A 26,990-nucleotide genomic window follows, 5' to 3' on the forward strand; every position below is an offset into this window, starting at 1 on the left:
AGCAGTCTTACTTTAACAGCATAGAGTTCTGCCTCTCAATCTCTGGCTTCTGGTCCCTCCACAGATGTGCATTTCTTCTTCGATCAGAGTCCTTGCAAATGCATTTTCTTCTGTCTAAAAGTCATCCCTTTCAGCGGCATACCACCCCTGACACCCATATCCAGCCAGGCTCCGATTCATCAGATAGCCACTGAAATAATATGTCTTTAAGGAAGTGTTTCTGTCCCGAGATGGATGAGGTTCCACTTTATGTGCCCTGGGACCATCTCCTTCAGAGCCGCAACTGCTGCTGGAGGGAATAACCAACCGTAGTTGGTTGTTTAATCTGTGTCTTGCTGGCTGAAATGTAAAAAGGTAGATAAATTTCTTTTTCTTATGCTCGTTACTATACCTGCAGCACCTAGAATGTGCCTTGAACACAGCAGTGGCTCAATAAATACTAGGGGCAGGAAACAGCACAGTGATATTAATACTAAAAGACATTATGGTATCACACAAGGGAATATAAATATGTAAGCTCATCTGTTGACTATGCCAAGTGTGCTTCTGACGTTCATTCACTCAGGTGGTCCCGGAACCTCTGCTGGAGCACCAGGCTCTTGGGCTGTGCTGTGGTGATGAGCAGAACAGCCCAGCACGGATCTGAGTGTCTAATGTAAACTACGAAATATAAATATACAAGTGACCTTTTATGACTATTTTGATAAGTGTGATGACAGAGAAGTACTGGATATCTGAGACTATACAACCATGAAATCTAATCAAGTCAGACAAGGTAATAAAAGGATTTCCTGAGGAGATGCTGTTTGGTCTGTTCTCCAAAAGACCAGTGGGATTTTAACATTACTATTGATACCCTTGAGGTACAGTGTCTCAGATACTGTATATCAGAATATAGGGAGGAGTTTTCTCTATAAAAATGTAGAAGCTACATATGGCCAAAAGTAATACCCATCACAAACTGCCATACAACCTATTTCCCCCTGTACAGTAGCTCAGCAGGTCTAAAAGTTTTTGGTCTCAGGACTCTGTCACATTCTGAAAAATGAGTGAGGGCTACAAAGAGCTTTTGTTTCGATAAATTATATCTGTCAACATTTACCACACTCAAAATTTGAGAATGGAGAAAAAAGCATAAATATGTAGTTATTGATTCATTTAAGAAACAGTAAATCCTGCCTCTATGTTCAGCCAGCGGCTTTGCCACTTACCATGCCTCTGGAAGTCTGAATACTTGTGAAAGAATGAGAGTAGAAAAGGCACATCATGTCTTAATGTTATTCTGAAAACCAGTTTAACCTCTTGAATCCTTTGAAAATCTCTCATGGGTCCCCAGATCACACTTTGAAAACCACTACAGTAGACAGAGTTGCTGTCTTTAAAATAACATTTTAATTATAATCTCATTATAAAGGACATGAAAGGCATTTCACAAAAGGAGAAATCAAATGGCCAATAAACATATGAAAAATAGTTAACTTCACTTACCAATCAAGTAACTGTAAGGGAACATAATTCATTTATCCGATTGGCAAAGATGTACGTTATGAAAATATCCAGCATTATACGCTTTCTAATATGTTGCTGGTGAAAATACTACCTTTCAGACCCCTCCACCACTACCATTTTACTCCTAAGAAAATAAATGGAAAGGTTGTACAAGAATGTACGGACACCTGCTTACTAGCACGGCGCCATCTAGAAATGCAAACGAGAATGGCATAAAGTGCAATAAAAGATTTTTGGGTTTTTGTGGTTTTTATGGTTTTAAAAACTGATGATAGCTCCATATACAGAATAGATGGGGCCATTCGTGATAATACAGATCTGACAGATGATTTAAAAATAGATACGAGGGCCAAGTAGGACTGGAATGATTCCATTTTTTTGTAAAATAAACATAGTTATGTGTACATGGTATGTGCACATGAGGAAAGTATCAAAAGGCCAGTGTTACCACTGGATAATGAAATTACGAGAGAGTGGTTTCTCTTTGGATAGCTTTCTGTCCTACAAACCTGGAAGTTGAATAATACATTTTTTAAATGCTTCACAGTGAAAAACTGAGGAAAATAACATTAATGTAAATTAGCAAAAAGCCAACAGTTGCCTCGCTGGCTTCCTCCTTGGCCATCTCTTAGGAACTAGTTAATCCTGAGAGCTGGTGAGGGAACACCTCTCTTTACTTGAACCACTACATCAGTCTGAGAAGTCACAGGGCTGTTCTAAGTGAACTTGGCAATTGGTTAAAAACATAGGGGATAATAATACTAATGTTAATTAGAGTAACAATGCACACAGATGGTCATTCATTATACTCTTACCAGACACTTAGTACTGTTATCTGGATCATCTTGTGTAATCCACATGGCAATCTGACCTTTTATCACAGATTCACAATCTAGGGCCTGGACAGGTTGGGTCACCTGTCTCAAATCACTCCATGTAAGACAGAACCAGGGCTGGCACCCACGTGGTCTGGTCCCAGAGGCCCATCGTGGCACACAGTCTGTGCAGCGCTGTTCCCGGACCTGTTTCCAGGGCCAAGCTTTCCACTCATTAGCACGAAGAGTTCACTTGACTCAATTCCTTTGAACAAAGAGAAATAGCACAGAGCATGACTGTTTTAGGTCATGATTAAGGCAAACCATCTATCCCCACTCCGTGCCACATACCGAAAAGAATTAAATGCTTTGTCAGATCATCTGGATACTTCTAAGAATGACACATCCAGACTGTTCTCTTTCCCCTGACTTTTGTCTGGTGTTAGAATCCATGTGACTAGAGTCAAAAGCATGTGTAGGAAATCTGGTGTTTCTGGCAAATGCTTGCTTTCTGGTACAGTTTCCTCACACATAGACCCAGTGAGACACCCTGTTCTAGAGAATTAAATTATTCTCCTTAAAGCTGTTTTTTAAACTAGGTTATTAAAAGCCACCTAAACTGTGTTTTCTCCTTTGACCTAACAGACGCTAGGAAAGTCATCTCTTCATCTTATCTTTTAGCTTCTTGCTCCTTTTACGGACTTATTAGCAATAGCAGCAGTGAGTATTACGAACAGGAAGTGTGTCACCCTGTTGGTCATGTTTGCAATTTTCATGGCCTCATGTGACTGTCGACAGACCTGTGGTAATCCGTACTGAGCGAGCTGTGTGGTGCTGGGACAGTGCGTTCAGGGCTGGGGCTCCTGGCAGAGTATTTGCTGGTTGTATTCCTCCTTGGTGATCAGAACACTCTTGCTGTGGCATGCCTTGTTAAAAACAAAAAGCAGATCCAGAAATGTAATCTAAGATTTGGATATTAGCACAAATCATTTAATATATAACACTACATATTATCTATTTATCACCCTATCTAACATGGTTGTTTCTACAAATTGACCTCTAAAGGTAATTGCAGTTCATTCCCTGCTTTTGGCATATGGAAAACTGATACTTGAGGAAGTCAACCTCAGTTGGATCTGGGTTAAGAAAAAATAATTTTCATCAACTAAGACTCTTTTACTTATAGAAGGCGATATAGGTACATCAACAGATGCATTTGACGCAAAACAATGCACGGGCAACACAGGGAACCACGAGGGGGCAGCCGTCACGTTGCCCTCCTGAGGTTTGCGTGGAATCTAATACTCCCTGCTGATGCGGGGCGCCCGGGGTAGCAGTGCTGGAGGCGCTGAGCCTGAGGAGAGGATTGAGGAAGCACATTTTAGACAGTGTTTGGCTTTCCGTGTCACAGCTTTCAGCTTACTTAACAGTTGTTTTCCAGAAGGGCTCAAAATCACAGTCGGCTCCCAGAGCTGAAACTTGGCTTAAATTCTGAGTGAACTCAAATGGGCTGGCCAAGGACCCTGACCAAACAGAGACTGGGCGCGCTCCATCTCTCTGGCAGGGGTGCGGGTGGCCGGGCAGAGCACTGCAGACAGCAGCCCCAGGCCCTGGCCCTCTGCCACAGAGTATGCCGGGCTCTGCTGCCTCCTTCTGTCACTCTCTGACCCTCTCCTTTTCTTGGCCAGGGGGGCTCATCCTTCCTTCGTTATAGAAGTTTGACCCAAGGTTTTCCACAGTGATTCTTCCCTCTCAGTCCTCCATTTGGAAAATAAACAGAAACTCATCTATGAATGTGCATAATACTCTTGTCAGAAATACCCAGAAATATAAAATATGGACTGTAGGACAGGCACAGTTCTGAAGGATTGCTGATGTAGTGCCTTTCTTCAGGGTATGTAGTGTGACTCTACTTCTGTCGTTCTGTTGTTTTCAAATGGCACCGGGGAAAGGGCTGGAGTGTTGACAGCAGATGCTTTTACGCTCACTGCTACCTCCCTGGCTCTGAGGTATGCCTTTCAGACAACCAGGGAAGCAAAGTGCCAGGCCCAGGTCCAGACCCCCCTCAGTAGCTGTTCCCTATGTTGGATCTTGCCAGTTAATGCCCATAGCTTTTTGGTTTCCATTTAGTTCTCATCCACAAGGGCGTTGGAATAAGATGGCTGTATATTCTAATTTTCCCTGGAGCTAAAAAAGCAGATTTGGGTTACATGTACCCATTAACTTTGGTCTGGGGCGGTACCTTCCATAGTCAGGGTCCCCGCCAGCCTCATGCCCTGGTGCAGTGGGTCTGTCTCCATGGCACCGGCTGACCTCCAGCCGTCAGCTGCTTCCAGGCCTTTTGGAAAGCCAAGGGAAGAAACTTCCAGCTCTCAGAACGTAACTGAGACTTACACACTGTGACAGCCCTGAAGCAAGAAGACAGCTTGTGCTCAGCGATGTCAACAGTTCACTTCCTACAAAGGAGGGGTTCCTAGAACTGGACATGCTCTAAGGGGTGAGTGTGGTTGGCCTATAAAGACTAAGGAAGGAACTTCCAAAAAAAAAATGATTAGACTTTGAAAGGCTCTTAGAGTTCATCTGGCCCACACTTGCCTGATTATAAAAGTTACCTCAGCCTTTTATTAAGTAATGGAGATTCCTGGGCCCCACCCAGCCCGACCGACTGAATCCTGAGCTCTAAAGAAGTGGTCCTTGGAATCTGTTTTTTGTTGTACATTTATTAACAAGCTGCCCAGGTAGTTATTAGGATCAGGCAAGTGGGGAACCCTGACGTAAGATAATCATCACCCCCTACAGCTGAGGAAACTGGGTCAGTGAATCTGCTGACTGAGGCGCCCAGCCAGGGAACCGGCGAACCTGCATTTACTGGCGAAGTGATGCGGGTCGCCTAACCTGAGTATCATTTTCCCCATCTCTGTGGAGTTAGTGCCTGTTTCTCGGGGTTGTTACAAGAATAAGATGAGATGCTGTGTGATAGTGCTTCCCAAGCTGTAAAGGGCTACTTGAATGTCAGCGTTCACTGAGTAGCTAAACCAGGTGCAGCCCTGCAGCTCAGGCTCTACAGGTGGGTCTTCGGTGCTTTGGTAAGGAAGTCTCTTGAACTTCTTTTCCTCAACTAGAAACCCCCTGTCTTTGCAGGATGCCACAGATCTCTTCTTCTCTGATAGTTTACAGTTTGGTTTCGAAGCTCGAGTTTTCCCAACCTCACAGAGAAAAAGGATCAGATTTCCAGTCACCAGCGGTTGGCGGGGTGGGTGCACAGAGGAGGAAGGTGGTCTTGTGACTTCTAGTCACGAGATCCGTAAGTCCAAGGAATGTAATGTACAGCATGATGACTGCAGTCCAATATAGTATACACGTGACAGTTGTTTAGAGAGTCAATCTTGAGAGTCTCGTCACAAAAATATTTTTCTTTTTTTGCTTTCTCTGGATGAGATGATGGATGCTCACGGAATCCATAGCGTCATCATTTCACAGTATGTGTAAGTCAAACTAGTCTGCTCTACACCTGAAACTTCTGCAGTGACGGAGGTCCACTACATCTCAAAACTGGTGAAAAATAAAAGTGCCAATGTTAACATTTTACATTAAGCATTCTGATGAGCCACTAAGCGTTCAGTAACTCATGGTGCAAAGCTGAGACTTAAACCAGTCATCCCCATGCAGGTGTGAAATTGAGGCAACTCTTGAGAGGCTGAAGAAACTCGAACGGGACCTCAGCTGTAAAGAGCAGGAGCTCAAAGAAAGGGAAAGACGTCTGAGGATGTGGGAGCAAAAGCTGACAGAGCAGTCCAACACCCCGGTGAGTGCTCCCAACAGGGTGGCTCAGTCCCCCCACTTAGAAGCTGTAGCCTAGCGGGGCAGCATGGCCGCCCTCCCCTGGCCCCCTCCCCACTGCCACCTCCTCACTTCCTGCCTTCTGCCTGCACGGGAAAGGGGCTGCGTTTACACTCAAGTAGCACACAGATCTAATTTCAATTAACAGAAGGCCAGAAATGTAAAAGAAAAGCTTAGCCTATTTCTGGCTCTTTCTCTAAGAACTGTTATTGTCAGTGTGTTTGTACGTTAGGATTACAAAAATAAAATGCCGTATATTTTCATACCATCTGTTAGATCCCTAGAACGTGTGCCTAAAGGCTGATTAACTCCACGGAGTCCATCAGTAATTAATAAGCATAACGCCGAGGCAGCTAGCTGTCTAAGAGTCTTGGTGTGGCAGAACTTAACCAAGTCTTCCTCCTAAAAGAAAGCAAATTTAGTGACATATAAGTGACAAGTATTAATATTCCTTGCTGGATTTAGTGTTCTAATCATGGCAGCAACAGATTGGAAAAAGACTTCCCTTGAGACAAGCCTCCAGTATTTAAGTACACTTAGGAAATACCTTGGTTTTCTTCCAAGTCTTCTGTTGAGAGGAAAATAAAAATTCTTTTTAAGGAATTCACTAGGTATATATTGAGCTTGTTCTTGTGCCTACATCTTGCCATGATATATTAAAGTCTAATCAAATTTTTAGGATTCTTCCCTATTCTGAATGATTTATCATTTTAGGAATTAAGTTTATCATTGGCTTTTTCAGGGTTTTTAATGGGGAGTGTTTGTCCACTTTCAAATCACAAGTAATGGTGAGATTAGAGGTAAACTTGTTATATATTTTAAATTCATTTTTGATAGTTGCTGTGGCGGTCACACAAAAAAGATACTTAAATGCCCTTCACTTGGTGATCCTTAAAAAGCTTTTCTATTTTTAAAAGCCTTAATCTTCATTAAGCAGCCAGTGCCCAGTTGCAAAGTATTTTCCAGTGTCTAAAGAATAAAATAGTTTTGCCTCCTTTTCCAATTCATGTGGAGAAGCAACCTGATATCCACAAAAGGAAAACACAGTGAAGTTAACTGTTTATTATCAGATTTAACTTTTTTCCAAAATGACTTTGGCTGTACAGGGATTTCCAAAGTAAGGACTGAATTGCTACACATAAGACTGACATGGGACTTTATAAGTTCAGTGAATTTAACTTGGCTCTCAAGAAGGAAGTGGAGGGAAGTCTCCTGTTCTGGTTGAATTGGTCCCAACAGGCAGGCTCAGAAAGCATCGCCCTTAGGGTATGCGAGGAGCAAGGCTTCTCCCCCAAGTTTCTTCCCCAGCTGAGGAGAGGCAGGACTATGATGGTCTTCTCAAGGCTCAGAGGTGTTTTTTTTTTTTTTTTTTAAAGTACATTGAAATCTTAAGCTCTAAAGCACTGCATGTCTTGACTCCTCTAAATGTAGCACTATAAGAAAAAATCTCTAAACTACCTATTACAGTCTGCCTTAGAATCTTTCTCTTTGGTTTATTGGCATTAGTTTTGCTACGAAATCATGGGCTCCCTTGCACACACTCTTGCTCTTAGTAACATAGTTGTGTAATAAATAATGAAACCGTAGGAGTGCTCAGTAGGTTGTATGCTTGCATTTTAACTCCAGAAAACTTTCTGTAAAGGAACTGCCTTGAAGGCTACCATCTAACAATGGACAGCATGAAGCATGATCTCAGAGATTTTCTTCCCCTTTTTTTTTTTAACCTATGAGGGCTAAGTTTTCTTTCTTACAGTATTTGCTTTTAATGTCTCTTCTGCTTAGAGCTGGTATTTCTGAAGGAAAGAAAGTTTGTGCTCAGGTATTTTCTAAGTAGGTATTTTCTTTCATCCTTACATCAGTTTCTAGTTGACTTTAAATGAGGTTTCTGAGAGAAAGATAAAATAGGCCTTTTTAAAAGGAAGTAGCTAGAGGCTTAGGCTTTCTGTATATATGTAGCCTCATCTGAATTACAAAAGTTTAACATTTATGTAACTTCATAAAAGATGGAATTATTGGATTTATTTCAAGGAAGTATGCTGTTTTCCTTCCTGAAATTAAAACATTAGTTGAAATCATCTGGGCAGATGAATTCTCCCTAAATAAATTTGGATAGTGTTTTTTTTAATGATTGTTATAGCTTGATGTAGAAATTTTATTGCTACTCAAAATACTTATTTGAGAGACATCTGTGTTGAGAACTTAACATAATGCGAGGAAGGACCCATGAAATAATAAAATCAGCAAGAAAGTGCTCCCTAAGAAAATCTAACAATTGAAAACAAATCTGAAAAGCTGGGAAGTTTGACTGCAAGGAAAGTAATATCCTGTTTCTGGTGTTAAAGGATCTAAAGCAATTCTTTTCTTCCATATAACGTACTTTTTAGCTGAAGCATATGAAATTCTTCATGAGCTAACAACTCTGGCAATCTTTTCCTAATAGAGTAAGATACTTTTTAAAAAAACTCAACTCCAGGGGGCGCCTCTTTGGCTCATTTGGAGAAGGATGCAACTCTTGATCTCCGGGTCATGAGTTCAAGCCCCACGGACAGTGTAGAGATTACTTTAAAAAACAAAAACAACAACCCCCTCCCCCCACCCAAAACCTCCAGTTTAAAAACTAGGAAATTGGCCTTAAAATGTGTACTTACATCCAGGATGTTACGGTTACCCCATATGTTACTTGTACATACATTTTTTATCATAAAGTTACCAATATTTAAGCAACACCAAAAATATAAGCCTCAATTGCTTATTCCTCAAAAGAAGAGGCAGTAACCCTTTTTAGATCTTGCCAGTTCTGCCTCTGAAATATGATCAACACTTATGGAACAGGTTAGCTGTTCAAAATAATTATATAAGGTAGAAAATAGATGTGAGAGGGGGAATTCCTAGAAAACAAATTCTGAATAGAGCAAAAGGTAACAGTTTAAATTAATACTTATTTTCTCTCCGCCCAGTTGTCATCTGTATTTACATACTTGTTTATACTTAAGTATTAGAGACATCTAGAATTTGTTGACAAATGAATTATGTCATAAGTTGAATAACCAGTATTACATCTGGCTGTAATAAATAATAAATGGAAACCAGTGAATTCTTGACTTGTTTTTAGTTTAGATTGAAATAGTAATCTAGATGAAAAGGAGATTAATGGCTCAGATTTCCGTAGAAGGGTATTGACTACCGAACTGTTTTCATGCTTCCTCTAAGCTTTATTCTTTGGTACAAGGTTTCTTGATTTTTTTACTTGAGATTTAATCTCTACTTAAATTCTTTTTTAATTTAATAGTTAGCTAAATGTCTCCGTGAAAGTGAAATTGGAAAAAATTAAGTGCAGTCCTCAAAACCACTTTTGTTTTAAGTGAAATGAGAGCTTAAAACTTGCAACTTCCTTCCCATTTGAAATTTGGCCTGCTGTGATGCTTTGCAAACTTTTGGTTGTGATTTACTCTGTCAATTAGAAATTATGGCAAATACGCTGAAGCCAAACGTGCCATTAAATAAATTCTCCAGTAATTCCCTACATTCGTTTCACTAATCATTTACCTTCTGTGCAGCCCCCACTAATTTTGTGGTATCTGTTTGCTTTATTTAAATTGGTCCTAATTTCTCTTTTTACTTCTGTCCTTTCTTCCCTCATGATAGCTTCTCTTGCCTCTTGCTGCAAGAATGTCTGAGGAGTCTTACTTTGAATCTAAGACAGAGGAGTCAAACAGTGCAGAGATGTCATGTCAGATCACAGCAGCAAGTAACGGGGAGGGCCATGGCATGAACCAAAGTCTGCAGGCCATGATGCTGATGGGCTTTGGGGATATCTTCTCAATGAACAAAGCAGGAGCTGTGCTGCATTCGGGGATGCAGATAAACATGCAAGCCAAGCAGAATTCTTCCAAAACCACCTCTAAGAGAAGGGGGAAGAAGGTCAACATGGCCCTGGGGTTCAGTGATTTTGACTTGTCAGAAGGTGACGATGATGATGATGACGGTGATGAGGAGGATAATGACATGGATAATAATAGTGAATGAAAGCAGAAAGCAAAGTAATAAAATGGAAAATGTGTGGAAAAACGAAAAAAACTTGCTATCTCTGTACAAAAACCAGTAAGGAAGTAGAAAACTGAGCACTGAATTTTTAGGCCAATCACATTTCTATGACAGTCATTTCTTGAATGATTTTACTTTTTTTTCCCTGCTTACAGAAAAATGGGGGGGGGTAGTGGGGGGGATTAAGGCAGAAAGGTATATTTAATGAGTCAGCAAATGTGGTGCCTGATTATAGAAATCTGTGATTCTATTACAATATAGTAGTTTTAACTAATTACATTGTGGCTTTCTTTTTTTTTTAAACAAATACTTTAACGTTTGTATTTGATTTGATTTCATTTATTTAATTGCTTAAGAAGACTTACATTTTGAAAAAGCACTCTTACCTCCTAATTCTTCTCTGACACTGATTTTCCTGTAACACACATTTTTTTTTCTTATGGTAATACACTGCACTGTCAGAAATAATTGATAGTGACTATAAAATCTAACAATAAAAAAATTGAGATGAAAGAAGACTATAACAAATACTTCTTCAGAAATACCGAGACGCCATGAATTTTCAATACTTAATGGCACAACTACTCACAGTAAAACCTGAGAGATGTTCTCAGTAATACACTGGAAGAAGAAATACTCTCATTTGAAGCCAACAGCAGATGTTGCAGGCTTTCATACCACTGCTAGCCCTGGAAGCTTCTGAACAACACTGTCATCTGAGGCTTAGTTTCTAAGGAGAAAGAGATGGTCTTAAAGGGCTGCTTGCAAGCTGATATCAAGTGGGGACACAGACCCGCTCTGCACCCGCAGTGGGAAAGGAGCATCCTGGGTTCTAGATATATGTAGAGAGGTTTTAAAGAGGGAACTAAAGATTATGAAAGGAATGGCAAGGATAAGTTATACTTACTGAGACAAAGTGTAGGATGAAGGGTCCTTTTTATATCAAATCCAGCCTTCCAGAGAGGTCTTTTTTTTTTTTTCTTTTAACCCTGACTCAGCCATGCCAGTGTTAAACAGAAGTAAATGTAGGTGTTTCTCCGAAAACCTAGTTCGCCAGAGTAATATTCTCAGAATGTTATATTTGTCAAAGCTTGTTTAAACTATAAAACACTGATTAAAAAAAAAAACTACAAAACATTGTGTCTGTGTGTACACACACACACAGAGAAAGGCCAAGGCACAAAAACTTTTTTTCAGCCTGTATTGGAAAGAAGTGCCATTCATTTGACTATCACACTAAAATACTTCTGATGGTTCTTTTTATGGGAAATTTAAGAAAGGATATCACAGATATTATCTAATACTATTTCCAAGTATATTCAGTCATAAGAAGCTTCTCAAAATTTGAAACATGACATGCTTCTAATCCCTATTAACAGCTAAAAAATATCACAGAATGATCAGTACGCTGTGCCAGCTTTATTTGGAGAAAAATAACCATTAAAATGTTCTGGGTGTGAAATGTAAAACAGCCTATATACCAGAGTGATAAAGAGAAGAATCTGGAGTCAAATTAGGATTCAAAACTGCTGTGCAATCTGTTAAAAATTATTTAACTTCTGTGTGTCTGCTCATTTTTGACATGGGAATAATAACAGGACCCACTTCAAAGGACTGTTGTGAGAATTAAGTGAAATAATGTATGTAACACAGTGTATGTGTTTTATGAACACAGTACCAGGCCCATGGCAAGTGGTCAGTTAGTGTTAGCCAGTGAAAAGGTACTAAAAAAAATAAGTAGTTACAGTAACCTGGAGAACTGAACTATCAATTTCAAGTCATGCTTGTTGAGTAGCAGGAAATGGAAGTTAAAGTGAACTGCTTACAGGAAAGGTAGAAGAGAACATTCCCAGAATATAAACCATATGAACAAATTTAATCTGTTGCTCTTTGAAGACCACACAGCTGAGGAATCGGCAGGCCCTGCTACCACCCACAGACTAGGTAAAAACAACAGATAGGCAGACCTTTCCCCTAGAAGATGGGTTCCCTAGGAGCAGACGCACCATGAGCTGGTGCTGGCCACACCCAGGTACAAACACGTAGGGGCATCCTGTCTGTGCTCAGCAGAGCCGTGCTCCCTCCCTCAAGCCGGGAGTGGGGCAGAGCGCTGCTTTTCAACTCTTGACTTCGGGGCACATCCGAGTCACTGTGGTCCAGCAACCTGAAGGAGAGAGCCAAAGAGGAAGCACTTTAAAAGCCTCTTGCCCATCTTCTGGGGTAAAGAGAAAGTCATCCGTTCCATGGATACTCTCTGAGGCTCCCATCTGTGCCAGGTCCTGTTCCAGGGCACAGCGAGGGGGCCATGCTTGCGCCACAGGGCATCCACGTCTGCAGAGCCTGACATCAACAAAACAAATGCCTTACTAGTATGGAAACGGTTGACAAGTGCATGCTGAAAAGGGGAGCAGGGAAAGAGGATGACGCATGGGGGAGTGCCTCGGCGTGGACAGTGTGGGCAGAGAAGGCTGCACTGGTAAGGGGATCTCTGCGAGTTGGGGGATCTGTGCACTTTACGTAAGAATGTAAACCCTGTCTCTCAGTTAAGAATCATCGTCAACAAAATTAGAACATATAAATAGAAGGAAACTGACACTTTTCTTCATTTACATATAAGCCTATTATAATTACACATAAAATTTTGGTGCCTTCATGAAAGTAGCCAATTAGGGCAAAAGAGAAAGGTAATAAATAGGACTCTACACTCAGACCAAGGTTTTACCGTTAATGAGGTAATAGTTCCCAGTCTCTCAAGTGCTGTCACTTTCCTCACCAGTATCCCCCGGGATGGCTGTAGCTCAGTACTCTACCAAACGGAAGCCTCAGGGGTTTAGGATACAGCAGAATTGAAAGCTTCAGTGAGAAGCTTAAAATTGTTCTCCACTTGGAATTCTACTGTAATTACCACACGGCATTATTTTACTCTCTTGTTCCAAATCAGTGTCTTTCTGCTGGTTTGAACATCCCTAAAATCTGAATCGTATAAACAGAATTTTAAAGTGGTCTTACTCTATCTGTAAAGATGATTTAGAAGATCTTTAGACTCTATTATTAGTTTTATCATTTCTTAAAAGAACTGTTTATTACATTGAATTTCTAAAGACGATGTTAATTGTGCTGCCTCTAAGTCACTTTTCAGATCAGTTTTTGAAATGGCAAATTCTTGCTGTTGGATGTATTTCCAGTTACCTGACTTAGAAGAACGTACATTTATAAAGAGAATAATTAAAGAAACCCTAAGAAATTGAGAGAGTCAATAATAATTGCAACTCTGTGGTAGTATCGTCAGAGTCATACAACTGAGAATATAACTAGTCTTTTCCGTCTTTTTTTCTGTATTCAGAAAGCCGATCATACAGAATTTGAGAACACCCTACCAGCCACTCTCATCTGGGGCCCCTAATGGTGTTCGCAAGTGCTGGGGCAGAGTTTGGGTCCTCACGGGGACCAGGGGTGCAGTTGAGTGCCCAGCACCCGGGGCAGCCCCACCCAGTGAAGGACTCCACCCACAGTACCAACAGCGGTGCCCCTCCCCCCACTGAGAAACTTGCTAACCCTGACAGTTTGAGTTCTCCAACTCATCCCCCCGCCACCCTGTCCCTAAACAAACTTGCTCGACTCAAAAGACGCAGTTTCAAAATGACAGCAACTGTACAATCTGAATTGTATAGGTTGGTGACATTTATCTTAAATCCCCACTTGTGGGAAAATGGTTTCTTTCCCCTGGTGGAAACTTCATAAAACAACAAAATGTACCTGGGGGAGGGGCTCACTTTCCTCTTATCACACTAATTCCAAAATAAATAAAACAGAAACACATCCCTGAGGAAGCTACGGTCCTGCAGAGCAGCCAGGTTAATTTAAAAGGGCCTTCTGTTGAAGGAAAATCACATTTTAATATTTTACACTTAATAACCCAGGGGAAGGGGTTGAAGGCACAGAGCAGGCTTGTTTGGGATGCTCTGGAAATGTCGAGGGCCAGCATTCAGCCAGTGATTTCTAACAGGCAGCAGATTTGTTAGACCTAAGCAACAGCTGAGCTATTCAAAAGGGATCCCCATTAAAATCAAGGAATCGGAGGCGAGAGGCGGCAGAGAGCCGGCATGACTTCTCTGGGTAGTATGGAACTTGAGTCCTCCCCGCACTCACTGGAATAGGGAGCGTTTCGTACAAGCTCATTAGAAAAGCTATTCAGAGTTCAACATTGATACCTTTTTGGGTTTTTGCTAACACTAGATTCGTTGTGGGCCTGCTAACAACCAGCAGTGTCTCACCACACCACATTCGTAATAGGGCATCATTTTTCTATAATCAGGCACCTTTTGCGGCTTTGGAGTCAGGCTGTATTCCTGTTCTGGCTTTAAGCCTGGCCAGAGAGAAGAATCTGGTCCGTTCTCTAGATTGTGGCATAGCCTGGAAGCAGTAGTATTTCTGCCATGGAAAACGAGTGTGCACCATGGAAGCCGAGGGCTAGCGGGGTTCCCCTCCGGCTCAGCCGAATTGCATTCTGTGGGCTGAGGAGGGGCCGGGAGCTTTTGGGAATGTGATTACTGACTTTACAACTAGCCTTTTCAGCACCTACCTTAATTATTTTACATAATGTGCAGAATAGTTTATCTTTTAACGTCAGGTACAGTACACTGCACAAACTGCTTTTGCACTCCTTTGAACAAATTTTGTACTAAATAATAGAAAATATTTATATTGAGTGTGCGCTTTGAATAGAGGATGGCATTATCACTTTTTTTTTTTTAACAAAACCTTTTTTCCTCAACTATTCTATTACAATGTTATTCTGAGCAAATCCTATGCCAAATATCGTGTATAATGTTTGTATGGAAGATTCCGTTTCACTCGTGTGTGGTAAGACGACTCAGCTATCGATTTCGTAGTTGGAATTTGATATTCCGGCACGGAGTCCACAATGTATTCAGAAATCTAAGTTGGTGTCATACATTTCATTTTGATGTGAACTTTTCTCTGCTTTTCTTTGTTTTAAGACTCCATTTTGCAATAAACGTTTTGACAGTAAATCCCTTTGTTATGTGTTGCTGTGTATGTCCGATCTTGGTTAGATTGGATTCCCAACATCCTTGGAAGGCATCACTGACACACACATGCACACAAATGGGAGCTTTTCTCTCGCGAAATCAGCTGGGTGTAAGTAACAAATCTGTGGAGTGACGGGACAGTCACGAGGTGTTGTTTTTCTTTAAAATCCCCAAAGAATGAAAATCTTAAAGCTCACCCTACAGCAGACACTCACATGCTAAGAAGGTACAGAGAGCATAAAGGAAATGGTAAACCACGATGTGGCTGGAGATCAATAACTCTTACCCCCGGTCTTGCCAAATTCAAACCGTCTTGAAGCAGTGCCTGGCTCCTGCCTTCCCCTCACTGATCTCTGCCAGCCTGGGGCAGGAGTCCTGCCAGAGGGGTTAGCAAACCGAATCTATGCCTTTCCTCTTGGCGTCATCTTCAGCCACTCTCAGAACTCTTCCCCTCTCCTTTGGACCCAAAACCCAAATATATTAGTTTTGATTAGTAGTGACATTTATAACTTTTATTTAAGAAATACTTATTTACCTATTTTGTTTAGCACACCATTCAGGGATTGTATACAAACCAAAACACTACACACACACACACACAGACACACACAGACACACACAGACACACACACACCCACCCACCCACCCACCCCAATAATAGTTCTGTAACTCAGTCTGTTGGTCCTCGAACTCTTCAGAAAAGTACCTTATTTCACATCGGTTTCCATGATGGGCAAAGGGAATGACATGTTTCTGCAGCTGTATTCAGCTGCCCTGTGAAGATGTAAGACCTGTCATATATTTTTTGTGATCAAATTCAGTTTTCGATTTTCTTCGAGTCATTTTCCTTTCTGCATCCTTAAAGCAGGTGAGTGCCTGTGACGATTCCAACATATGTCAAGTATTTCAGAGGAGGAGAGGGGCAATCCTGAGGGAACGAGGGCACCTGGGTACATACAGAATAGCAGTGATTTCTACGCTTGCCACTTAGCCATAATATTCAAACCCTACACATTCAAATATATTGTAACTTGCGAGTTTGGGGTTTTTTCTCTCTCTTTTTAAATAATCTACTTAGCTCCCTAGAGATTTTAACCACTGCCAGAGAGAATTTTAAGCATTTTAAGCAAATCTGTTAAGCATTTTCCTTTATTCTCCACCACGTCCAGTGCTCCGGTAAGGCAAAAGTGCCCTCCTTCCTTCCTTTCCCCCACACCACTGTCGGTGTTTCGACTTCTTGCTTCTCCTCACCCAAAGTAACTTCTCTATTTCTTGCCCTTTAGTACCCAGCTCAACCCACCCTGCCTTCCGTTCCCCCCATCTTAGTCTGTGAAACCCTCGCTTTTCCCTGGTAAATCCACAGGCATTGAATTCTGTACCAGAGAATTGAGCATTTTAGTTACTGTACCCCGCAGTTGTATTCATTCAGCAACACGGTTCAACAAAAATTTACCCAGGATCGTATGGCAGGCACTGCCAGGCACTGAGTGAACCGGCACAAAGGCAGCCTTGAACTCCTCCATCTATAATCCATATTTGTTTCACCCCCATTAAATTAAAAGCTGCTGGAAGGGAGGGGCATACTTTTCCTAGCTGGGATTAGAGCATGTGAGTTCAAAATATTTGCAGATTAGAAGGATTAACTCACCCACCCTCTGATTTTTAGAGTAATAGTAAAAGCAACCAAACTCAACTTCTTTCTTTCAACTCATTCACAAAAAAATATCTTAACAAAGGTTGCAAGACACTGCCATGTTATGAGCAATCCCCATTCTGGTGAGGTAAGTTAGGTAAGGCTAATGGCTGTGGCAGATTTTTTCATTCAAGACACAGGACACGCCCGTTTTTTTTTGTTTGTTTGTTTTTTGTTTTCAGATCATGTAGGCATGTCTCATTTAGGCTATGGCCATGGCCATCTAGTCAAGCAAGAAGCTCTCTGGCTTTGAAAATGATGCAGGCTAAAGTTCTTTTGCAGAGTTGCCTTTCATGTCTACCCCTAATAGGGAGGTTAGTTGAGTTTTCATTATAGCAAACTCTGCAACTTGGGTTTCTTGGGACAGAGTCCCATCTCTCTTGTCCTTCTTCATCCATGGGTCCTAATATTTGGTTAATGCAAGTGAGTCATTGCTTAACCACTTAGAAATTCTCCTGTAAGAAGAAGCATGCAAGTCATGTGATCACCAAGGGGTTGCTTTGGAATTTTCCTTAATAATCATATGATCCCCATGTTGACTGGGAATTCCAAAGGAGGCTCTGGTATCTGGCAAACATCAGAAACTCCTTAACTTCCAAGGCCTGTTGCGGGAGGTGTGTGAGCCAAGTACCAAGAGAGGACACTCTCAAGATCTACGGTCCCACTGCCACAGCTCAGCAAGTGCAAGGAGTTGTTACAGAGAAGAAGCTGGTACCCATGGTTGGCTTCTGTGGGCACGATGCTTGGAACACTGCGAAATTCCCCATAAAGTCAGGAAAGGGGCTTCCCATTGAACGTAACCTGCAGGAGGAACCAAGCCAGAGCAGCGGCCGAAAGCTAAGATGGGAAGACAAGGGATAAACCAAAAAGACAATGATAATATTGCTTTTGTTTTTCACTGCATTCATATTTCCCATGCAGCTGCTGCCCTCCTTTGAGATTGGCTCATGGACTGAAGACGACGTGGTAAGCTGGCTTCTGTTAACGCCTCCTTTGGCCCTGGGCAGTTGGTTCAGACATTCCTCCACAAGTCACAAATGCAGCCAGAGGGGTCTGGGCCTTAGGAAAGTCGCACTAGGAGAAGTTGACAAATTCCTTGTTTTTCTATTTTTAATGCAGTAATGATTTAAAATAAGGCCTCAAGAGCAAAGCAAGTTTCTCTTCAAATCTTACAAGAGGATTCCACCTCCCTATTTGCTCTGAAAGGTATTCCAGAATACGATCATGAATACCAATGACAACGTTACAGGAGTGATCCAGGATACCAAGTGAACATATGTGAAAAAAAAAAAAAAAATTGATCTTAAGTTTTCCTAAAATACCAGGGATGGACTTGAACCACAGCGGAGAAAGATCTGGTAAAGGCAGTGCTAGCTGGGATTCTGCCGAACTGGGTTTCCTTCCTACCTCAGGCCTGTTTGGAAGTGACAGGTCCATCTTTACTCTGGCCTTCCCAAGGAGGAATGGCCATGAGCGCCCAGACATTCTCTGCAGCTGGAGCCAGAGGACGAGGACAGATTATTTCAGTCCAAAGGAAGTTCTAGACCTTACACGTGGGTAGAAACCCTGAGGGGCAATCCTTCTTAGGCTGTTGCATCTCGCTGTTTCTTTAGTGAAAGGTCCAGAGAATTCTTGATCGGAGACCCCAGGGGCTTATGTCTGTCCAGGGCCACTGTATATGCTTCAGCTATCCGCATGTGAAAAACAGCCGTAACGCCAGCCTTAGTAAGCCCCCGGCCCAGGGAACAGACCAGAGGCCACAGTGTGCAAGCTCACTACCAGAAACTGTTGGGAAGGTCTGTTTACTTAACTCAACCTGGTTCCTGGACTGGGGCATTCTCCTTCCTGCCTGTGGCATTCTGGTGAAGTAAAACTGCTTTTGATATAAGCTAACTTCTTTGGTTTATAGTAGAGGGTGAGAAAACCTGGTGCCACTTGCCTCTACTTCTTCCCATTCCTCGGGCCTCCTTGACTGTAAAGTTCCCACCAGCCCGCTTAACAAGGAAAAACAACTTGGGATCTCCTTTATTCATGGGCCTGGAGAGAATCTCTTTATCTCCAGCTGCAAAGTTGGCCCATCTCATTTGAGAAGAAACTTTTTATTTTATATATGTATTTTAAGATCTTATTTGACAGAGACACAGCGAGAAAGGGGGGGAAAGCAGTAAGCTCTAACAGTTATTTTTAGTCTTTGCTCTGAGGTCGAGTGGTTTTCAAGCCATGTAAATAAAATCCCAGGGTCAAGGGCTCCCCAGAGAATTGCTGGGACTGGGTCTGGCCTCCCTTCCATCTATGTGAGAGGCTACCAGTAAACACATGCCAAGGGAAATTCAAGGACTGAGGGTCACTGGATCCAACTTCTTTCTACACAGGAAGCTCCCAGCTGTAACTTGTCTTGGGCCACACAGCTACTTCCTGACCAGGCCTAGAACAAAGGGCACATTCTGCCCAGTCCCTCTGTCCACTGCTGTGCGGTCCCTGTTCCTCATACAGTTCCCGGGTACACCAGTACCCCTCGGCAACCCCAGGGACCACCAGCAGGGGAAGAGAAAAATCATAAGAGCTTTTTTGAAGAATTTTGTAAAAATCCCCCAAATAAGAAGGAAAACCAAGCTTCCCTTAAGTGTCCCAAGGCTTCCACGGGGAGGGCTATCTCCTCCTTGAAAGCTTAAAGTTTTAAAACCATAAAATAAATGCCTTTCATTCTCCCTTTGTGGGTGAGTCAGAAAATTACGGTACAAAATTAGTTACTTTAATCGACTGAAAATGTGTTTTACTGTGACGTCTGGCCACTGACCACGTGTGAATCTTGAAAACCGTGTATGTCCTCTCTTTCACAGTATTTTTGGGTTCAGCAGCTCGTCAGAAAAGGCAAGTGGAATAACTTACCCTTCTTAATTCATGTAGTTAACTTTGCTCTGGACAGGACTTCGTCTGATGCTGTTCTGCCTTCTGATCCCTTCAGGGGACTCTTCGGCGGAGATGAGCGTATACGCCAGCCTGTTCAAGGAAAACAACATCACAGGAAAGCGACTGCTGCTCCTGGAGGAAGAAGACTTAAAAGACATGGGCATTGTCTCCAAGGGGCACATCATTCACCTGAAGGTACCTCAGAGAGGGAGGACGGTTGGTCAACGATCCTTACTGAGCGCCCACCCCGTAGCAGACCCTATGTCCAGGGCTGAGGATACGCCCATGAACACACGGGCTCTAGCAGTACTGAAATACTTACACACCAGCTGATAACTAGCTGCCATCCCCGTGGGACCCCTACCCCCTCCTCCTAGTCCAACAGCTAAAGGCTTACCACTGGGCACAGCAGAAATCCCCTAGATACACCCGCATGTCACTCCAGGGCCTCCGGAAATCTCCAGTCTAGTAGAAAAGATAGGTAGGTGTTAGTCATGCAAGAAAGATCAAATGGGAGCTGTAGGAAATGCCACAAAGGAGGCGTGAGGTTGGCTGAGGGAAGTCTGCTGCAGAGAAGTTAAGGAGGAGAGCTGAAGGACAAGCAGGCGTGAACCTGGTGAAGGGGATGCGGGGGGAAGAGGTGTTCCGGGGATAAGGCACCGTGGGGGGTAAGGCAGAGTGGGAGAATGCTGTGTGCCAGGACTGGACACATGGCGGTGGGGGGCCTGCAGAACTGACCTCCACCCAGCAGGCAAGGAGGCGACTTCATTTAAGCCCGGGGGGCTAGGTACCCACTGGGAGTCCCTAAAGATGCTGGACCCGTCCACAGACTGGGCGAACGCGAAGCCACCATAGCACCTCACGTCGTGGGGATGCGCCTTCAGTTCGCCGTGTCTGTAATTCTGACCTGGGCCTGACACCACCACATGGGGAATTCATCCTTCGATTTCTCGGGAAATCCTAACATGTCCCCTCACACCGTAGTCTTGAACAGTTGCAAAGCTAAACCTGTTCTTGTTGCTGTTGCCTTTATTATTATTATTTTTTGTAGTTTAGCAACCAGATCTGTTTTGTCTTGCTCTTTAGTTACTCAAACCAGATAATTGCTGGCATCTGTGTGGACATTGTTATTAGTCAGAGGTCTGTTTCAAGAGAGATCTCAGGGTAAAATCAGTTTTTTCCCCGAACTTTCTCAACCCCAGTGTGGGTGGATGGAGGAATGGGCACAGGTTGGAAAGAAGAGAAATCAAAGAAGGAAATGTTAAAAAAAAAAAAAAAAAGGCAGCTTCTTAGCCAAATCCACTTCTCACCAAGTCTCTATCTATGTAACTACTTTCCTTTACTTCAGTTAGAGCCACCGATGTGGCCTTTTCAAAGAAATCCCCTCTGAGGTCCAAAGAGAAGCCATCTGCCTCTGGTGGGCCCTGGGCCCATGCAAGGAATATCTTTACAGCCCCTCAGCACTGGCTGGGTGATGCCTTAGCCTTAGCCTATCTTTTCCCCCTTAGAAACCTCATGCCTAAACATACATCGCAAAGGCTGGCAAGTAATTTAATCTTGACCTCTGGGTGTGGGGCACATCCATCTTGAAAAGCTAAGCTGGCTTACGTGAGCTGCCGTAGGAAAAAGTTATTTTCTCTGGTGCAGAGAAATTTCAGGGTTCCAACAGAGCAATGTGGCAAATCTTGTCCTATTTGGCAGAAGACAGATGAGATGCTCCCACATCCCCTTCCCCTCTGCAGTCTTTGATAAAGGACCCAACATTTCCTTAAGGAGCTGTCAGGAGGAAAGTGGGTACGGAAACTGTACATCACAAAGCCATAGTGATTTAAATATCCCGAGCTGGCCTAGGACAAAGTGCCCCCTCCGTGCTGGCTGTTATCATTAGGGCAAGCGATGTCCAAACTTCTTATTGTTCAGCAAAATCTGGAAAGGCATACTCACTGCAAGTCTGGGCCTATGCACATACAGAGAAGAATCCCGCCCTCGAGGACTGTACGTCCCAGAGAAGAGAGAAAACATGTACATACAACTTCTCAGAAGAGCCTTGGCAGTTGGGCGCAAAGGAGTTATTCTCTCCCTCTGCGTGGGGAGGTGGGGCGCGGTGGGGGACAGCGAGAGTGGGCTGGACCTGGAGTGGGGTGGACCTTTGAGCTGGATCTTGGAGAAGGGCAGAATTTGAAATGTAAACAGCAGGAAAGGCAAGAACATGAATCCAGACAGAATAAGGAGTTAAGAGAGAAAGAAACAGAAGAGAGTGTAAGGGAACAGAAAAAACGGGTCTGATGCAAAGATAAGAGGTGACTCTGTCTGATGGAAGCTTCACTTGGTTGGGGAGGCCTCAGGCCCCAGAAGCGGAGGGGAGGCAAGGCCCGACCCTAGACAGCTCAGGGCTTCCGGCCAGGGGTCTGGCGTTTGACCCGCTCTGGGGAGTACTGGAAGTTTTGAGATCTGACATGTTTTAAAACTTTGCTTCTGGAAATTGTGGAGTGGATTAGAAAGGAGAGGCTGGATTTTGAAAGACCAGTTCAGAGGTTATGACACAAAGTAGTAAGGCCTAGCTGGTGTCATGAAAATGGGAACAGAGAAGGGAAGGATTCCGCGGGGAAGAGATCGGTCTGCATGTTCGAGGAGGAAAGCGTAGTGAACACACACCGCGACATGGAATGACCTGAAAACTTCCCTGTGGGGTGAAGGAAACCAGACACCAAACGTCACATGTTGTAGGATTCCATTTATGTGAAACATCCAGAAAATAGGTAAATTCATCGAGACGGACAACCGACTAGTGGTTGCCAGGGACTGGGTGGAGGAGGGAATGGGGAGTGACTACGAATGGGCACAGGGTCCCCAGACATTTTGGAACTAGACAGAGGGAGGACTGCACAGCATGGGGAAGCTATAAAACGCTGCTGATGGAGCGCACTTCAAAATGGTTCATTTCATGGTAGTGTTTTTCACCTTGATAAATCAAAAGGAAAGCACAGCTGCACGTACATGCCCGACCACGTACAGTCTTCGGCCGGGACGCTGTCTCTGTCTGATGGTTCGTGTGCCTTCAGGAAGGAGGGCTGTGGCAAGGAGAGGTCACAGGAACCTGGGCAGGAGGACAAGAGGGATGCCCACCCAGGAAGTAGGAGGAGGAGGAGAGAATGGTGTCACAGACGCCAAAGGTCGAAAGCTTTATAAAAGCAGAGTCTAATGCTGCAGAGAAGCCAAGAAACACACGCATAGAGAAAAAGCCCTCCTTGGAAGCAGTTAGTTGGGAGGGGGTCAGGGCAGTGTGCCTGGCTCGTGAAGTAGAGTATCTGCCTTGAGCTCTGAAAGAAGGAGCAGGCCCGTTATCCACGGGGGAACCTAAGACCGCCACGGAACTCAAGGATGAGAAGGCGTATGGGCATGAAGACTGTCCAGGGCGGGGAGTTGCAGAAGTCCGCCGAAACGCCCAAAGCATGGATGTGTTACTGGCCATGCGTGGGGGGCTTGGCCGACATGTGACGCTCCAACTAAACTCAACGGGGTCATGGGTATGTCTAACAAATAAGCTTAGATGACTGAGAAAGGTTAAAGGGAAAGGATGTTGGAAGCTTGCTCTGGGAGCTCCGGTATCCACTCATGGAGATATGAGGATTAAATAATGCTTTGAGCTGGGCCTCTGGGGCTAGGACACTAGGTGACTCCCTTCAGACTAAAGGAGCCCACCTGGTACCTGTCATACGTGTTACGCGCACGCACACACACTGTGCTGGCCATTCTCTGCTTTTTCACTAAGGAAAGCACAGTCATGTCTGCGTACTTTCTCAGGGAGACTCTCAGCCCTTAAATTGTGGATCATGAAAGCAAATGGTCCTTCTGCCTACCCTTTAGCCACGCAGTTGTCCCTCTCAGCCCAGCTCAGCATCCTTCTCCCTGTGCCCGGAAGCCTTCACGTGGAGGGGCTGTGTGGAAGGAACAGGGCTGAACATGCCTAAGTGTTCATTACATTGTCAAGTGTCAACAGCTTTCATTTCGCTTTGAAAAATGCATCTAATTTTTCTCACATTGGCACTTTTTTTACTCTCTACGTGATACGTTCAGTTCACAGAAGAGCTGGATTATACCTGATGAGTATAAACAAATCGTGATTGAAATTGTCCTCCTTTCCTTTAAGAGTTCTTTGTGCTTCATTGGACACACACCCATAGAATAGCCCTTACAATGCAGTAAATCCTTCCGCGAGATTTCAGCCTTGAGGAGAGTCTCTGGTGATATATTCATGTTCTTTGTTGTTTTTCCCGTCGTTACTCAGGGCGACAAGAGCATTCCATACACCAGAACATGAACTTGTCACAAGTAGACTCTCTACCAGGATTTGAAGAATAGTCTGAGATTTCATATCTTTCAAATATCTTCCTGTTCCATTAAATAATTACAAACTACCAATAATACTTTGAACCATCACTTTTAGTCTCCATCGATGGTGGACAATAACATCCCAAGATATTTTATGGGCTACATAAATAAAGATTGCCTTTATAGGTGCACAATAATTTTAATCCTCTTGTGGCACTATCGGATCATTAATAAAGTCATGTGTTTCTTTTTTGTTTTCTGCTTTTTTTTTAACAGTCAGCCATTGAGAAATTAACCCACGATTACCTAAACTTGTTCCACTTCCCACCACTAATTAAGGTAAGATTTTTTTTTTCTTACTGAGAATGTGCTATTTTATTGATATATGCACCTGCCACATCCACACCTAGATTTGCCAATGTCGGGAACTGTTGTTTGAAGGGAAATTTAATCATTATCTGTCCAACAAAAGGCCCTTTGAGTGAAGAGTAGCATGTGCATAAATTGAACAGGCTTGATTCCTGTAAGTTGAAATATTAACAATATATTCGTGATAAGAACAACACATGACCCCTTAGTGGTGAGAGGAGGTAAGTATTAACATTGTAGGTTAGTACAGTGGCCTCCCACCTGTCTCTGGAGACCTTTGTCCCACACCTAAGTCACTAAAGGAATTCACACGCTGGGGCTCTAGATTTTCGCTAGCCCTGGGGGGAGGTTACGGTAGGGGTGGTTATTGTCTGAATGATATGCTAGCATCTTTGACACATTATTTTGAATATAGTCTAAAGGTAGATGGCCCATTTTGTTATACAGTTAGTAGATATTTGCAGTTACTACACAGAACTCCGCTCACTCACTAACTGTGGTTTTCCATCTCTGAGCTCCTGGAGGTTCATTCTGTTCCTCCGCTTGGCCCTTCATTGTCATCTGCTCCAGCAGGCACACAGCCCCTCTCTGGGAACAGCTTCCAGACATCTTGAGTGTTAAGAAACTCTCCGTCTCCTAGCGCACCTTCAGGTGTTCAGTGCATTTCTAGGGTAAAACTGCACAATGCAAGAGGCATTGTAAAACCTTGTGAGACGGTGACATTCGATTTGTGGCGTGTGAGATGAATCATGTGGAAATGCTCTCAAAGGCTTACGGTGTCCTTTCTCTTGCTTTAAGTAATTGGAATTTGGAGCTTAATCCAAAATAACCAAATGGGAATCAGAAGGTTAGAATGGAAACACCAGTGCCGAGAAACCATCTCTTTGATAGGAGAAGGAAAAGTAAAAACACAACGTACCGTCTGGAATAAATGGTGCTGGGTTTTTCTGTTTTAGGACTCAGTAGATGAACCTAAAGAAAATGAGGAAAAAATTGTGAACCTTGAACTTGTTTTTGGTTTTCACTTGAAACCAGGAACTGGCCCACAGGTAAATCATATTTTAAATCCTTTGGATGAATTTCAGTCTAATCTACTCTTTTTCCCTCTTGGAACTCTATGATTTCATACACCTCTCATCTGCCCCCAACCAGCCAACAGCTCAATTCTGAGTAAATTTACAGGCTTCATAAAATGGAATTTGGTTGAAAAGCTGCCAGGTACCTATTCCAGTCTTGGAATCTTACCCTTGTTCAGCGAAGAGTCTTGTGTGAGGCCACCAAAACCATCAAGGAAACTCACAGCAAAGCGTGGGGGGTGGGGCATATCCGAGTGATTGTTCATGCTGCTGGGCTTCGAGCATCCCATCTTCCTGTTTCTGTTTTAGAATGCTGAGAGTGAGACGACACCCGGAGTCGAACTATAGGCAATATGGAAACCCAAGTTATCAGCTGGAAGTAGGACAGCAGAGCATTTGACCAGCCCTCATTCAGTCGGGCTCTCTCCCTTTATGTTAATTTAGAACATAAATAGAACGCGGCACAGTTATTTGACCCAGGTGGCAGGTGAACTGGCATCAGCATAGGTCTAAGGTACTTTGGATTACTGTGCAGAGGTAGTCGTGACGTAACTGCTACTCGTTGACCACTTACTGTGTTCCAGGCATATGGTGCTGTGGTGTAGATGCTGTGGTGTAGATGCTGCTTCCCCCCATGTTACCAATGAGGGACTTGAGGCTCTGTAGGGTCAATGACTTACCCCAGGATCACCGGGCTAGCAAGCAGCGGAATTAGGGTTTGAACGCAGGCCTCTGGGACCCCAGAACCAAGCTCTTACCTCCTGCACCATCTGTGCCTTTCCCTTGAGGCAGACCGGAGACCTCGTGCGTACAGCTCCTTACAACCGGAGCCCTGGTGGGGCTCGAGCAGGCGGCTCACGGCCCGCCACTGATCACAACTCGCTTATCCCAGGCCATTCCTGAAACCAGCGTTTGGGAGTGACTGGAAATGGTTGGGAGGGCATGAGTGTCACCCAGGGCTTCCAAAGATATACTTTCTAGACATCGGACAGAGCATCCTGCCTGCACCTGCAGGTCTACTCACGCTTCTGCTGAATGGAAATCTTCCTCTCCCTTGTTTGGCCACAGAAGCCGGCTAAGTGAAAGTTGCTCTGACTCCAGGTTTCTTGTATGCGGACACTTTCCTTTCTTTCCGCGAGTGGGTCACTGTCTGTTTGTTCCTATCATTAGCAGCAGCTATAGAAAGCGGGCAGGGAGAGGCAGATCCTCTCTCCAAAAACAACCAGGAGCCCTTCTCACTCAGAGATTCTGGGTAAACTGTGGGCACTCCCAAGTCCGTCTGATGGTACACAAATTACATACTTTAACCTGCCTTCTTTGATATCCTCAACTCCAAGGCACTCAGGACTTT

General features: G+C 43.5%; 1 protein-coding gene and 2 long non-coding RNA genes across 7 annotated transcripts in view; 1 reads left to right on the top strand and 2 right to left on the bottom strand.

Annotated features, from left to right (window-relative positions):
- MAP3K20 (mitogen-activated protein kinase kinase kinase 20) overlaps window positions 1-26,990 on the top strand; it is a 179,548-nt gene that overhangs the window by 126,211 nt on the left and 26,347 nt on the right. For 3 of the 5 annotated variants that reach the window (XM_046018301.1, XM_046018299.1, XM_046018300.1), the window contains exons 11-16: window positions 5,994-6,129; window positions 17,874-17,918; window positions 19,793-19,823; window positions 19,918-20,057; window positions 24,471-24,533; window positions 25,520-25,612. In XM_046018301.1, coding sequence (XP_045874257.1) covers window positions 5,994-6,129; window positions 17,874-17,918; window positions 19,793-19,823; window positions 19,918-20,057; window positions 24,471-24,533; window positions 25,520-25,612 — 508 coding nt within the window. Of the gene's footprint in view, window positions 1-5,993; window positions 6,130-9,809; window positions 15,242-15,861; window positions 15,894-17,873; window positions 17,919-19,792; window positions 19,824-19,917; window positions 20,058-24,470; window positions 24,534-25,519; window positions 25,613-26,990 lie in introns of those variants that run through there. The other 2 variants (XR_006820236.1, XM_046018302.1) reach the window with 2 other exon arrangements.
- LOC123950495 lies at window positions 2,936-11,244 on the bottom strand. The gene is made up of 3 exons (XR_006820237.1): window positions 11,116-11,244; window positions 6,431-6,566; window positions 2,936-3,250 (listed from the first exon to the last, which is right to left on the bottom strand). It is a non-coding gene; the product is annotated as an uncharacterized LOC123950495 (long non-coding RNA).
- Window positions 15,918-25,967, bottom strand: LOC123950496. Its single transcript, XR_006820238.1, has 4 exons — window positions 25,809-25,967; window positions 25,483-25,535; window positions 19,842-19,952; window positions 15,918-16,033 (listed from the first exon to the last, which is right to left on the bottom strand). It is a non-coding gene; the product is annotated as an uncharacterized LOC123950496 (long non-coding RNA).

The sequence above is a fragment of the Meles meles genome, chromosome 9 (genome assembly GCF_922984935.1).
Source record: "Meles meles chromosome 9, mMelMel3.1 paternal haplotype, whole genome shotgun sequence".
In the NCBI taxonomy this organism is placed as follows: Eukaryota; Metazoa; Chordata; class Mammalia; order Carnivora; family Mustelidae; genus Meles; species Meles meles.